This window comes from Euprymna scolopes, chromosome 2 (genome assembly GCF_053919585.1).
Source record: "Euprymna scolopes isolate OS-2025 chromosome 2, ASM5391958v1, whole genome shotgun sequence".
NCBI lineage: Eukaryota > Metazoa > Mollusca > Cephalopoda > Sepiida > Sepiolidae > Euprymna > Euprymna scolopes.
The window spans coordinates 139,376,380-139,390,498 of NC_136483.1; the positions used below are offsets into that span (position 1 = coordinate 139,376,380).

General features: G+C 32.5%; 1 protein-coding gene across 1 annotated transcript in view; it reads left to right on the plus strand.

Moving 5' to 3' along the window:
• The window catches only part of LOC145296672 (coiled-coil domain-containing protein 85C-like), a 47,631-nt gene that overhangs the window by 7,484 nt on the left and 26,028 nt on the right, over positions 1–14,119 (plus strand). Inside the window, exon 2 of the mRNA XM_080142621.1 lies at positions 8,150–8,567. Coding sequence (XP_079998747.1) covers positions 8,184–8,567 — 384 coding nt within the window. The 5' untranslated portion in view covers positions 8,150–8,183. The remainder of the gene's footprint in view (positions 1–8,149; positions 8,568–14,119) is intronic.

Genomic DNA, 14,119 nt, shown 5'->3' on the forward strand with positions numbered 1-14,119 from the left:
TACAACATAACATTTAATGTATAACGATATTCGTCGGCCATTTTTATTTATTTTCTATCTTCATGTTTTATTGTGATATTTCTATATTATTTACAAAGAAATGTTTGCTCTTTACAAAGAAAATAACTAAAGGAATGTTTCTTATTTAAATAATACTTGATGATGCTTAGTCCCCCCCCCACACACAAAATGTCTCATAGGCAATACCTAGACTTGCTAGTGCACGTGTATGTGTATATCTATATATGTGTGTGTAAATTTATATGCTATTTCACGTATGCTTTTAGAAACATATTTTCAAGGTAGAGATGTAACAAGCATAAAAACGATGATGTTTTTAATTTATTATATTTTGTTTCTTGTTTTTTTTTGGGGGGGGATATTTCGAGCAGTCACAAAATGTAGGAAAATGGATTGAAATGAAAAGCGTTGAAAATACTGGAAATTTTATCTTGGAGTTGTATTCTTGCCAAAATTTTCGAAATAGTTCACATGAATTCTCGTAACCGTTTGTCAAAGAAGAACGTTGTTGTTTTTTTAAATTTTGAACGCATGTGCATTCATCTCACTTGATATCAACAGTAAACGCAACCGATTTCAATGTACATAAATAAATGATTAGAAACTGAAAGAAATGTATTTAATTGAAAAATTAAAATTGATGGGAAAATAATAATAATAATATTAATGATAATTATAATAGAAACAAAAATAATAGTAAATAATAACAAAAAAGACTGTAAAAATTCCTGATGAAGCTGTACAATAAACAAATTTAATTGATTTGTTAGTAAATGGGATTTGTGAACTGCCACTCACAGTAGACATTTCTGACAGTGAATTACAGAATTCATTGAAAAGTTTGACTTGACAGATTTCCCTTCACATTCTCAAGGTGTGAAACAAGCAGTTAAGTTAGTAACAGGCTTTTCAGTCAGTATATGACTTTGAAGCACATATTAGCTAAATTTTTGTGCTAGCAATTGAGACAGTCGTTTTCATCTAAAACTCATTTGACTCCATGTATTAAACAACAAACAAATAATTGTTTGTTGTATTTTTATTCATAACAGAAAACGTCAATATATTCAACTATTACTGCTAAAATAATAGTATTTCAAAGTCTACAGAGGTAAGGTAGGGTGGAGTGGGAGTTCAATTTGAAATTTTGTTATAATTTCTTTATTATATATATATTTAAAAAAAAAAAAAATTTTTTTAACATTTTCACCCCAAACAAAGCACATCGCCACTTTGATGTTGGGGGTTAATATCAGGGACATAAGCTACAGGGGTATTATGTAGGGAGTTGGGCAGCAAGATGTCGGTTCACGTTATACTTGAACGTCTGCATGTCAGTACAGTTGGGGAAGCAGGGTCCCGGAAGGGAGTTCCAAAGTCTACCGGTTCTGGGGAAGAAACTACTGGAGTAGAAGGCTCTCTTACATCAAGAGATCTCTGCTGTGAAAGGGTGGGATTTAGCTGCTTGTCGGGTCTGTCGGGGGTATTTATGTCGAGGGGGTATAAGTGCTTGCAGTTCGTCAGAGCATTCACCGTTAAAGTACTTGTAGAACAGGCAGAGGGATGCTACATTTCGTCGATGGGACAGAGGCTGAAGCTTAGATGACAGTTCAGGACCTATTAGGTTGGCGACTCTCTTTTGGACCTTGTCCAGGAGCGAGATACTAGTAGCAGATACACCAGCCCAATTCTCTAAAATAAAATACAATTTCTTGATTTAAATACTGAAATAATAATTTCCTGGTGTAAATATTGAAATTGTTTGGTTTTCCCATCAATATTTAGGCTAAATGTGGCAAGATCGAGGATTTTTATTTAAAATGCTTCGTACTAAATGCTCAAAAAGCCATTGAAGATTCAGACCTAATTTTTGGTGTCAGTATTTAATAGGTATGCACACAATTCTCGGTACATTATTCTTTTTGATATTAAAAAATTAAATGACCTACCCTTACTGAAATTAATATAGGAATAGATAGGTTTACACATATACATATGTGTAGGTGTTGGTAATCATGTAATATTTTTTCAGAAAATCAAAGTCTTTATTAAGACCTACGTTGTGTGTGTTCCATTCGATTTCTTTTTGTTTGCAAATGTTTTGTAGATTGGAAATCAGATTCTTTCAGGAGGCATCTAATGTTGTCTAGTGTATGTTCAGGTAGATTAAGATGGTCTGCTAGTGGAGTGAAGGGGGGTTTGTGTGTGTGTGTGTGTGTGTGTGAGAGAGAGAGACTGCTTTCCGCTTATCTCGGCATTTCTTTCCAGTTGTTCTGTACAGACACTTCACTTGCCACTGTTATTTAACAATGTCAACTCAAGAGAGGTGTGGTTGGAGATTGCACACCTCCTGCTACAAAAAAATTTCATGTGCAGGCACCCCTTCATGGGTATCCATAGTCTGTCAAAGCCTGAAGGAGCCTTGTGTGTGTAACTAGCTGTCCCGATCCATCACAACCTGAGATTACAAGCAAGTGAAATCTTAATGTTTATATAAACTATGAGTTTTGTATTATGCATAGTGGTAGCTAGCAATTTCACTGACCCGTGTTCAATTACCGAAGAGGTGAGAGAGGTGTTATATGGTTATTTATAGACTGTCTCACTGAATCTTCATAGTCAATATAAAAAAAATCTGTAATTTATGCACTGTGCTATGTTTTTAGACAGGACTTTTTAGTTAAATTCAATTTTTATGGTATTTTTTGTTTATTAAATTTTTCTTTAACTGCAACTCAACACCTACCTTTAAATTGACAACTTTTTTTAGGTTTTCAGGTCTGCTGAAAACGAATATCACATTAAAATTTGGAGCAGACAAGTAGTTTTCTGGATATTAATACATTTTTTTCCCCATGTATTAAATGTCAGTGGTGTTCACCATTTTTAACATGGGGAGGGGGGAGTGTTTTATAACATGCATGCGCATGTTCAGTTGGAAAAAACACGGCCTCCAGTGAACATAATGGATTACATTCGATAATAAAATTCTTAATATCCAGGAAACTACTTGTCTGCTCCAATTTTAAATGTGATATTCGTTTTCAGCATACCCGAAAACCTTTAAAAGTTGTAAATTTAACAGTGACTGTTGAGCTGCAGTTAAAGTAAAAAAAAATATATATAGCAAAATTATTAGGTGAAAGTACATAATAGTTAACAAAATCTCCCTCCTTTCCCACGTGGTAAGAATGAGTTTCTAAAAAACTGTTATTTTAGCAGAAGTACCAAAAAATCAGGTTGTAAAACATTCTAACGGATTGGACATTTTGCAACCACAACAAACGAGACAAAACATAAGAGAAAAAAAGAGGAAAGGCTTGGCATAAACAGGTCATCGGGGTCAATAGGTGAAATATCCGGGTGGCCGAGTTGTCAGATTACACTGATAACCTTATTGATCTCTCTATTCTAATTTTCTCTATTATCCGATGTGCTATTGAGTAAACTATTACAATTTGTTGCTGATGCTCTACATAATAATTATCTTTTAAAGGTTTATTATTAAAAATCAGATTGTTTTAGTCATTTCAACACTTGTGTTCCTACTTTCTTGCCTAGTCCACGAGGGTAAAATTATTATTTTTTTTATATGTGGGGGGGGGGGGGGGTTAGATATCTAGCTATCCAAAAAAGGAGGGGGGGGGGCTGATTCAGTAAAAAAAAAAAAAAAATCTGTTTATAAAGACTAGCAGGACTTGTGGAAATTCCACAGCGGACTCTTTCATATGCAATATATTGATGTTGGCATTTTGTGGATGTTCAGTCTAAATGGAGACGCCCCGATATTATTATAGCCCTTTTGTTAAAACTGCAAAAGTATTTATCTAAGCTAGCAAGGACGCCCGACGTAGCCCAGTCGTAAAATATGCTTAAATATGATAAGAAACCAATGCCAACAATAAAATCTTTAGATTCATACGATATGATGATGATGATTTTAATAATGGATAGACATTTACTTGCTGCCTACGACAGCAAGATGTGACACAAGGTCAGAAGGTAGGGATGTCAAGCAAGCGCCCCTAAAGGAGGGGCACTCTGGCCCTAGCAAAACTTGCCAGGGCATCTCTGTCGGCATTTTCCAGTAGGAGCGCCTCAGACAACAAGCATTAAACTTGCCCCACCCAAAAGCCGTATGGCAAGGCCTGGGAAGGTGGACCAACTAGGTAATACCCCAGGCGTACCTCAGTTTGAGATATTGAGCCAGTTCCTGGACCCCGCATCTTCGGGCAGATTCTTGACTGGTACTTTCTACGCAGGTCTCTAAGCAACCGAAGCAGCATGGAGACCAACCCAGCAACATTAAAAAAAAAATGAGAGGATGATGATGATGATGGATGTGTTAGAAATATATATTTAATGTATGAACTGTGAATTAAAATAACGTACATTCTAACACTACATATGGATACTATTTGTTTATATCTCAAAAAAGGATGACGCAATAGTTAAATATTTTTAATTTAAACTTTTGTTAGTTTGTCTGCATGGAGTTTTCTGTCAATTTCACTCTATGAACCTTTCTTTTTACCTTTTAAGACTGCTTCAAAATTGAACACAGGCTTTTGTCGTTCTCTCTCAATTTACCCCCTCCACTTAAGGTTTTGGTAATCTTTTAGCCCTACCTATATATGGCAGCATGACCTGTTGATGTCTCGTTCCACTCCCCCTCCCCCAAGAAGAAATCCAAAGGGCTGCAATGAGGTAAGCTGGAAGGATAAATGTCAGGTGAACTGTGATTGTGATTGACAAAGTTCTTTAACTAGTGGTATCCAGCATTGAAAATAGTTTTTGTTGTATCACCATTCATTAATATGAGAGGGTAGTTTTCCTTGTGGATTATTACAGCATGTTCTTAAAAAGTTTAAAATGTAAAACAAAATAATTTGAAGGTGAAAACAAAAACAAAAAAAAATGGCATGGTTTAAGAAAAGCAAAACAAATTGCAAGTATTATGTTTGTATATTTTTAAGATGGGGATTGATACATATTTTTGTATTATTTGGAATGTTCAGACTAATATTCTCATTTTGGTTATTATTGTTACATTTTGGGCGGTGTAACCTTTGACCGCCTTCAGGTGCATATTCACACTGGATGTTATTGATACAAACATATCCATCAGAATTAAAAACGCAAACAGCGTAAAGTCTACTTCTTCTTTGCATAAATTTGGGGCCATTCTGTTTGGAAAAACAAAAATATCATACCAAAACTGAACTGACGCAAATTTATATATAAAAAAAAAAAAAAAAAAGTAGACTTGATGCTATTTGCATTTTGAATTCTAACAGCTATGTTCGTTGGAAAAAGAACAAAACATTTTTTTTTAATTGATGAATATCAGTAATATCCAGTGTGAATGTGCCTGAAAATGGTCAGAGGTTATATCAGCCGAAACGTAAGAATAACAACCAAGCTCAAAATGATAGTTTGAACAATCCATATAGTACAAAAATTGGAGGTAAATATTTGACTTGAGTCCGTCATCTTTCAATTGGCAAACTATTCAGAAAGAATGTGTGTCATGATGCTTGTCCACTTATTGTGCATAGAAGCTCCAATCCCAAAAGGCCAGTGTCCTTTTCGAGAAGAGTCTTAATTGCAATATGACACAGGTTTTCCGTGTTTAACTCTCATGGGGTTTTGCTAGAATATAGCATGGAAACATGCAATAGTCAGATGAATATTCACGTGGATGAAATGCCAAAAATTCTGTATAACGTAATTGCTATTAGGACAACATAAACACTATTTTAGCAGATTCTATATGTCATAATACATATCCAGCCAGTGCCAAAAGTCCGCGTTGCAGATATACATAGAAGGAAACCATATATTTTGTTTGTTACATAGTCTCGGCATGGTATCTCATGAATGATGTGTAGCATTTTGGTGTATGCTTGATCAAGTTTCTTAGACCACAAACAGCATTTTTAGTGTCCAAGAGTGTGATCTGATCTTTATCTCATAGCTACATATAATGGATGATTATTTAAACACATTGGTAGAAATCAGCAGACAATAGAAAGCCAAAATCATTTGAAATTCACCTGTGACTTGATGAAAGCAGTTTGAAAAAATTACTAACCATGACCATAAAAACATAACTCCGTATCACATGCAATGTCACTCACTCATGAAATCATAAATGAATTTTAGTTTGCCTGACTTGTCCACCGGATTCAGTTTTGAATATCCAACAGTCTTTATTTTATTGCCGTTTAATTATATGTTCTAAATCTGCACCCCTGGATATGAGAACCACCAGGGATTAAAATATGGCAGTCTTATCAACAGATTTGTATTCCAGCCAATCATCGTGAAGTCATATGACTTCGTTAATGGTCGAGGACCATCATGAACTGACTTAATTGTATGAGCATCTCTCCATGGCTACTATTTGAGAAAATGCCTTCAGTCTGCTCCTAGCCTACCAAAAGAACAGGGAATCCAATTGAACTTTCTGATATTTGCATATTTGTTTTGAAAAGGGAGATTTTATTAATTAACTATTATGTGGTTGGATGAATCTTATTCTTTTATCTTTCAAGTAAAAAAAATGATATGCCCGAAATGTGCAGCTTGCATTGCAAGCCGATCTGGATATGACATATGTAAGGCTGTGATGGATCTCTTCACTTTAAGAATAGTCTGAGGGTTATTTTTATAAACACTATCTTTATTAATCCCGCAGCTGAACATCTAGGAGGTTAGACATTGGTAAGTGTGAAACTATTCTGGATTACACATTGTACTGATGAGACGATCATCAAAGTGTCCCCGCACATCATTGAACAGTGACAAATAAAAATCTATAGTTTTTTCTTTTCTTTTTTTTTTTTTTCTTAGTATTCAAATAAATATATTACTGCACAGTTTTTTATTTACCTCTTCTCCAGAGGGTTAGATACAAAGTCAGATGTGCATTTTGATAAATGTTTCTGTGAAGTGAACTGGATTTGAACTTTGTACACCGAAATTCTAAGTCCCTGTTGTTAACCACCTAACCACCAAGACTGTTTATTTTATAATAATTTTAATTACATTGTTGGAAAAGCATGTGTAGTTATATCTACATACAAATGCACTATTTTATGTTGATTTGTTCTACATATTTTGCTGGTATAAAAAAACATATTTTACATGTTTAAAAAAACATATTACACGTTTAAAAAACATTTTATATTTATAAGGAAACATTTCATATATTTTATATTTATAAGGAAATGTTTTATTTATTTTATATTTATAAGGAAATGTTTTATTTATTTTATATTTATAAGGAAATGTTTTATTTATTTTATATTTATAAGGAAATGTTTTATTTATTTTATATTTATAAGAAAATGTTTTATTTATTTTATATTTATAAGAAAATGTTTTATTTATTTTATATTTATAAGAAAATGTTTTATTTATTTTATATTTATAAGAAAATGTTTTATTTATTTTATATTTATAAGAAAATGTTTTATTTATTTTATATTTATAAGAAAATGTTTTATTTATTTTATATTTATAAGAAAATGTTTTATTTATTTTATATTTATAAGAAAATGTTTTATTTATTTTATATTTATAAGAAAATGTTTTATTTTATATTTATAAGAAAATGTTTTATTTTATATTTATAAGAAAATGTTTTATTTTATATTTATAAGAAAATGTTTTATTTTATATTTATAAGAAAATGTTTTATGTTATATTTATAAGAAAATGTTTTATTTTATATTTATAAGAAAATGTTTTATTTTATATTTATAAGAAAATGTTTTATTTTATATTTATAAGAAAATGTTTTATTTTATATTTATAAGAAAATGTTTTATTTTATATTTATAAGAAAATGTTTTATTTTATATTTATAAGAAAATGTTTTATTTTATATTTATAAGAAAATGTTTTATTTTATATTTATAAGAAAATGTTTTATTTTATATTTATAAGAAAATGTTTTATTTTATATTTATAAGAAAATGTTTTATTTTATATTTATAAGAAAATGTTTTATTTTATATTTATAAGAAAATGTTTTATATATTTTATATTCAAAAAACACTAAACATTAAATATGATTTTTTTTTCTTTTTGTGTCACACCAAAATGAATAAACCCTCATCAGATATGCCCACCAGGTTCCACAATCTTCAGCCACGATGACTTCGCCTTCATTACCAAATGGCGTTCCGTTAAAGAGGATTTGTGATGAGGACCTGTCCAAGAAGAGCCATGTGGAATTATCTCGGATTGTACGCCAGCTGGATTCAGAGAACAAGTCTCTCATGTTTGAGCATGACAACATGATGAAAGAGATCAACCGGAGATTACAGATCCATCTCATGGAGATTCGTGGATTGAAAAATGTCAATCAAAAGCTCCAGGATGACAACCAGGAACTCCGAGACCTCTGTTGCTTTTTGGACGATGAACGACAGAGTGGGAAGAAAATGGCAAAGGACTGGCAGCGTTTCGGACGTTACACAGCGAGTGTGATGCGTAGCGAGGTGTCTACATATCAAGAAAAGCTTCGAGAACTTGAGGTTTGAAAAAAAATTTTTTTTTTTTTCTGAAGGTTTTGTCAGCAGTGCTTGTATGTATGTGTGCATATATATATATATATATATATATATATATATATATATATATATTCCTATAAATTCGTTCTTTTGTGTGTATTGATATTCATATTAAAAACCCTTTTTCTATTTATTTAAAAAGAAAATACAATTTTCTTATATCTTGGTTGTGGAATTGCATTCACTAGCAAAAGATCTAGCTAATTTGCATATTCTTTTAAAAATTCATTTTAATTAATTCCCTATTAGTGTCTTCGGTTTTCTAATGTGATAATCATCTTTAGTTCACTATTATGTGTAATTATATTCATGCAGATATTCTACATGATTTATACTTGCATAATATTTGGGCATATCATTTTTTTTTGCGTAAAAGTTTATTGTAAACACAAAATTGTTTCCATATATATTTATGTATACATATATATTTTTGTTGCACAAATTTTGCCTATCAAACTCCTAGAGTTTTTGGTTTACAGACATGAAACTTCATATATAAGGTATTTGAATCCATGCAAAACTTTATATTTGGGTTTTAGCCCGGAAAAATCGGTGCAAAAATGTGAAAATTAAAAAAAATGAAATTTGCCAGGTGAAGGTCGAACGCCAGCATTATGAATGCATAACGTAGTTGCTATTGGTTCATGTTTTAATTTTAAGCCTTGCAGTAAACATGTTTTCATAGCCCAGTCATTGACGGGAGAGGCAAAATAAATTGTGAGCTGAACGTTTTGGTTTCGATTCTCGGTGTTGGCGCATGAGTTTTTTTTTTTTTTTTTTTTTTTAATACTATTTAAATCATTACTATATATTGCATCCAATCTATCTATATCTATAAAACTGAAAATGTCTGTCTGTCTTTTCTCTATGGTAGTTAAGGAAGACTATTATACAGAAAGGCATTACTTTACATATTCACACTTTTTAATATATACATATGCACATAACCTTATGAACAGTACATAGGATCCAAGCAAAGCCGGGCAGAACTGCTAGTATATATATAAAAGTGAACGTGTCTGTGTGTGTCTACATTTCCCTACACAATAACTCTGTCAATTTAAAGTCTACAGACTCGAAATTTGATATACAGGGTACTGAGATTTGGGAAAATCTTTGTGATCGGTTTTCGGCCAGAAATTTTACTGTTAAGGGGTCAAAGTTCAACGATTTGACCTTTGAGAACTCTACCAAACTCCTCCGACAATTTTGAGTCTAAACACTTTAAATTTTAGATATAGGTTCCTTGGACATGGATCTAACTTAATAACTTGATTTGAGCCCAAAACAATAAATGTTAAGGGGTCATAGTAAGGGTCAAAGTTTTTAAAAATTTGACCTCTGCGGTCTCTAGTAAATTACTCAGACAATTTCTGGTCTAAACATTTGAAATTTTACATAAAGGGTATTCAGAGATAGGGCAAGCTTTTTAATCGGTTTGGGTCAAAATATTTTTAGTTACCAATATATAAATGTATGTATGTATGTTTGCATGTTTGCCCAACACTTGCGACAGAGGCGACGGATTTTCTCAAGATCAGTATCGTTTTGAAGTTCGACCTTTCAGACAACAAATATCGAAAAATTGGCTAAAAACATTAATATCTTTACTTTCAACTGGGCACTTTTCTACAGGGGAGGGATCGCTTTTTTCGCCGATATTTTTTAAAGTCATCCTCTTCTTTCGATTGTCTAGCCTTAATTTAAACATAAGCCACTTCCGGTTTGGTGGTGGTCGTAACAGCAAAGACATCAGGTTTTTTTTTACCATTCTTTTCCTCCTTCGTGGTATGGGTTCGAGCCTGCCTTCCTACTACCACTTTTTTTTTTTCTGCTCAACATGCACATCCAAACACCCAGGCAACGCCGGGCTGAAATGCTTGTATATATATATTATGTATATATTATGAGTAGCATTTTTTCTTGAAGGCATTTCATTAAATATTATAGGTGACTTGTCTGCATATTTTTTCTTAAGTACTAGGATACCCAATGAGTGGGCAAATTCATCTGCCAGTTCCAACATTAACCAGGAATCTGGAAAGAATCAATGAAAAAATATGCAGGCACGATTCATCTGTAGTGCTACAGATTAAAAATGCTCATTTAATAAATATGTATATACATCAGTGGCGACTCTAGCCTATTATTGCTACTTGTGGCCCCCTCGCCCTCTGTTAACATCAGTTCCCAATCCGTGGTCCGTGGACCCAAAGTCAGTCATCATAGTTGCTATTGCATGATTCTCCATTGTATAGCACAGATTGACTAACGTACCTTGCATGGTGTTTTTTTTTTTTTTTTTGTAAACAATCAAGATACTTATAATTTGTAGTCTTGTTAATACAGTAGATAAGATAATTTTTTTTTTCCTTTCAAAAGTATAGAAGAAAAGAGATGTTCATTACTATGACGAGAAAAATGTTTATTAGAATAAAGGAATTGATGACAATGACAACTAACCAGGTTAGCAATTAAGTCCACAACTCTTCAGGTCATTTGTCTCATGGAATTATAAAATAATTAAATGATTGATTTTTTTTATTAGCACTTCACAATCGTTTTTTTTTTCCTTAATAGGAATGGTTTATTTGTGAATTTTGAATCGTAGAAATCTACGAAAAATATGAGTTCTATGTCATTTTATATTAATAGTAAGAAAAACCCTCAAACCTCAGAACCTTTGTAGAATTCCGTAGTAGTACGTAAATACTTCTGTAATTTTTTTTCATAAAGATTCTGTATGTAACTTTTTTTCTTTTTTTTTTTGCTGCATCATTTCACAGCTAGTGTTCGTCTATAAATGCCTTTGAATGGGCGTGTCTGCAGGTCAAGCGCTATTTTGGGAAGGTCATCTCATTTGAGCATAAACTCCAGGCGTCTTGGTTTGGCCGCAAATTTTTTTATTACCTTATTGTGCAATTCATTTCTTTGCTCTAAGTCTTTAAGCATTTGCTTCTCAATTGAAATTCGGGCTAAAGACGAAAGTCGATACTCAGGCATATTGCATCTCAAAAATGATCGTATTCTGTCCAAGGTTGAGAAACTTCTTTCATTTGAAACTGAAGTAGCGGAAATGGTAAGGAAAAATGTATCAGTCTCACAGTTTCAGACATTGTAGACAAAAAAACGAGTTCATGAAGCATCTCCAAAATAGCTTTACTTGAGGTACATTTTTTTAAATCATTGTCAGAATACAAATACCTGAGCTCACTTGTCAAGGATTTTAGATAAAAAATACCAGGGTATTTTTTCTGCAATGCATCTATATGTTGCTTAGGGAATGTACTGGAAAAATTTCAAACTTCTTCACACCGAGCAATTCAAAATATGAAAAGTCTCCTATGTTGGCGAATCATTCCTTTAGTGACGAAATGATGTTTTGAATTATTTCAAAATATACACTTTGGTAGTTGATTCGATTTCCCCTAGTTCTTTTTGTGGGTGGAGCGTGTGATTCATTCGATATCTCCATGTCTGTCATCGTTTGTTGGATCATATTTTCATAATGTTCATTGTCACAATTGTTTGATTGAATGAAATCATGTATTTTATCTTGAGCATATTTCACGTCGAGTTTTCTGCACTGTAAAATGTCAAATAGTTTCTCTGCTTGAGAAAAAATGACATAAAAACAGTTAATAAAAAATATGAAAGTGAAATCATTCAATTTTGACAATAAATTTTCGGTTTCACTTAGTGTTGCTTCATCCCATATTTTGCCATGATCAAGAATATCTTCGAGTGCGTTCATTATTTTTTGACGATCGTCTTTTATAGCGGATACAGTTCTTGATTTATAAAACCATCTAGTAGCACACAAAGATGGGATGCTGATTTCAAATTTTCAGAACACACTCTTCCGTTTCGTACTAGATGATGTGAATTTACTGAAGCTGTGTAAATGTGAAAAAAATATTTTAACGCCATCAACTTTTCCCGTACTTTTACTCAAAACTAAATTAAGTTTATCGGCATAACAATGGATGAAATCGGCATGTTTAAATCCCCTCTCTCTCAATTTAATTTGCACTCCGTTCCGTTCACCTGTCATCACGGCTGCTCCATCATAAGTTTGGCAAACCAAATTGGATTTTGCATCATCGAAGGAATTTAAAGAATTCTTGATTACATCAGCTAATCTTGTGGCACTTTTGTCAACGTTCATGTCATGAAATCCAAGGAATCGTTCAATAATTTTGCATCCATTCACATACCTAACAATGATCGAAAGCTGTGCATGCATTGCACAGTCAGTTGCTTCATCAGCTTGCACTGAAATAAATGGAGCACTTTGAATTTCAGCGTAAATAACATCAGCAATCATGTTATCAATTGCGGATTTAATTTCATTCTGCATTGTTCTGGAAACACCTAAAAATTGCCTAGAGCTTTCTTTGGCGGAAAGTTTTGATGCAAACACACTGTCAATTTTAGAGAAACACTGCAATAATTCTCGATAATTACCTTTGTTAAGACTATCTTCTCCTTCATCCTGTCGGTGCAGTGGTAGTTCTTGTTTGCAAAGATATAATATTGCGTTTATCAGGTGTTTCAGATGTTGTCTATTTTCTTTGACCAATTTATTGTGCCTTTCTCTTTCAAGTTTGGCCGATTCGCTAATAGCAGTGACTGTCATACATGCCAAATGTTTTTAAACGCTTATAGTTATTCAAATGAGTCATTGATTATGCATGAATTTTGCAGTCAGCCAAAATATGCTTATAATCAGTATAGCCAGTATCGGTCCATGATTGTCCTGATTTAGGCGTGAAAAGCAAGCAAGGCCAACAATAGTTTTTCCTCAGATTTATTCGCACATAACCAGTCAATGTCATTAAACCATTTGGATTGGAACGAACGAGTTCTAACCTTATTCACCAATAAAGGAGTTGGGCGTCCAACTTTGATAATTTCTCGCTTTTCGGCTACAGTTCTCTGGCCAAACGATCTATTTTTCAGGTCTAACACAATATCCATTTCCATTATATTTAATTTTAAATCCAGATCATTAACAGCAAATGCAGTACAACTTTTTTTTTTTAAATGTTTTAGAGAATAATCTACTTACCCATGAAACACAGGAAAATTAGCCCAAGTGATGTTATACGCAAAATGCAGGGAACTTCCAAAACGTAAATTTCATCTGATGAATCTTGAAACATATGATATTTTGAGCAGTTGAAGTTATCTGTGGAAACACTGAGAACATTGAAAATCTTAATTTTATCCAAAAATTCGAAGACACAAAAAATTTGTAAATAAAGTCTGTGGTAAAATTGAATGTAGTGAAGTGACTGAAATATTTTCGGCAACTGAAAGAAATGTTCTCCAAAAACGGTGATTAAATTTTACCTATAGAATAAAAGGTAATATTTATGAATAAAGTTGGGTTTAAATAGCTGTGAAATGATGGATGCAGCAAAGAAAAGTTACATACAGGAACTTTTATGAAAAAAAAATTACAAAAGTATTTACATATCACTACAGAATTCTACAAAGGGTCATTGGTTTGA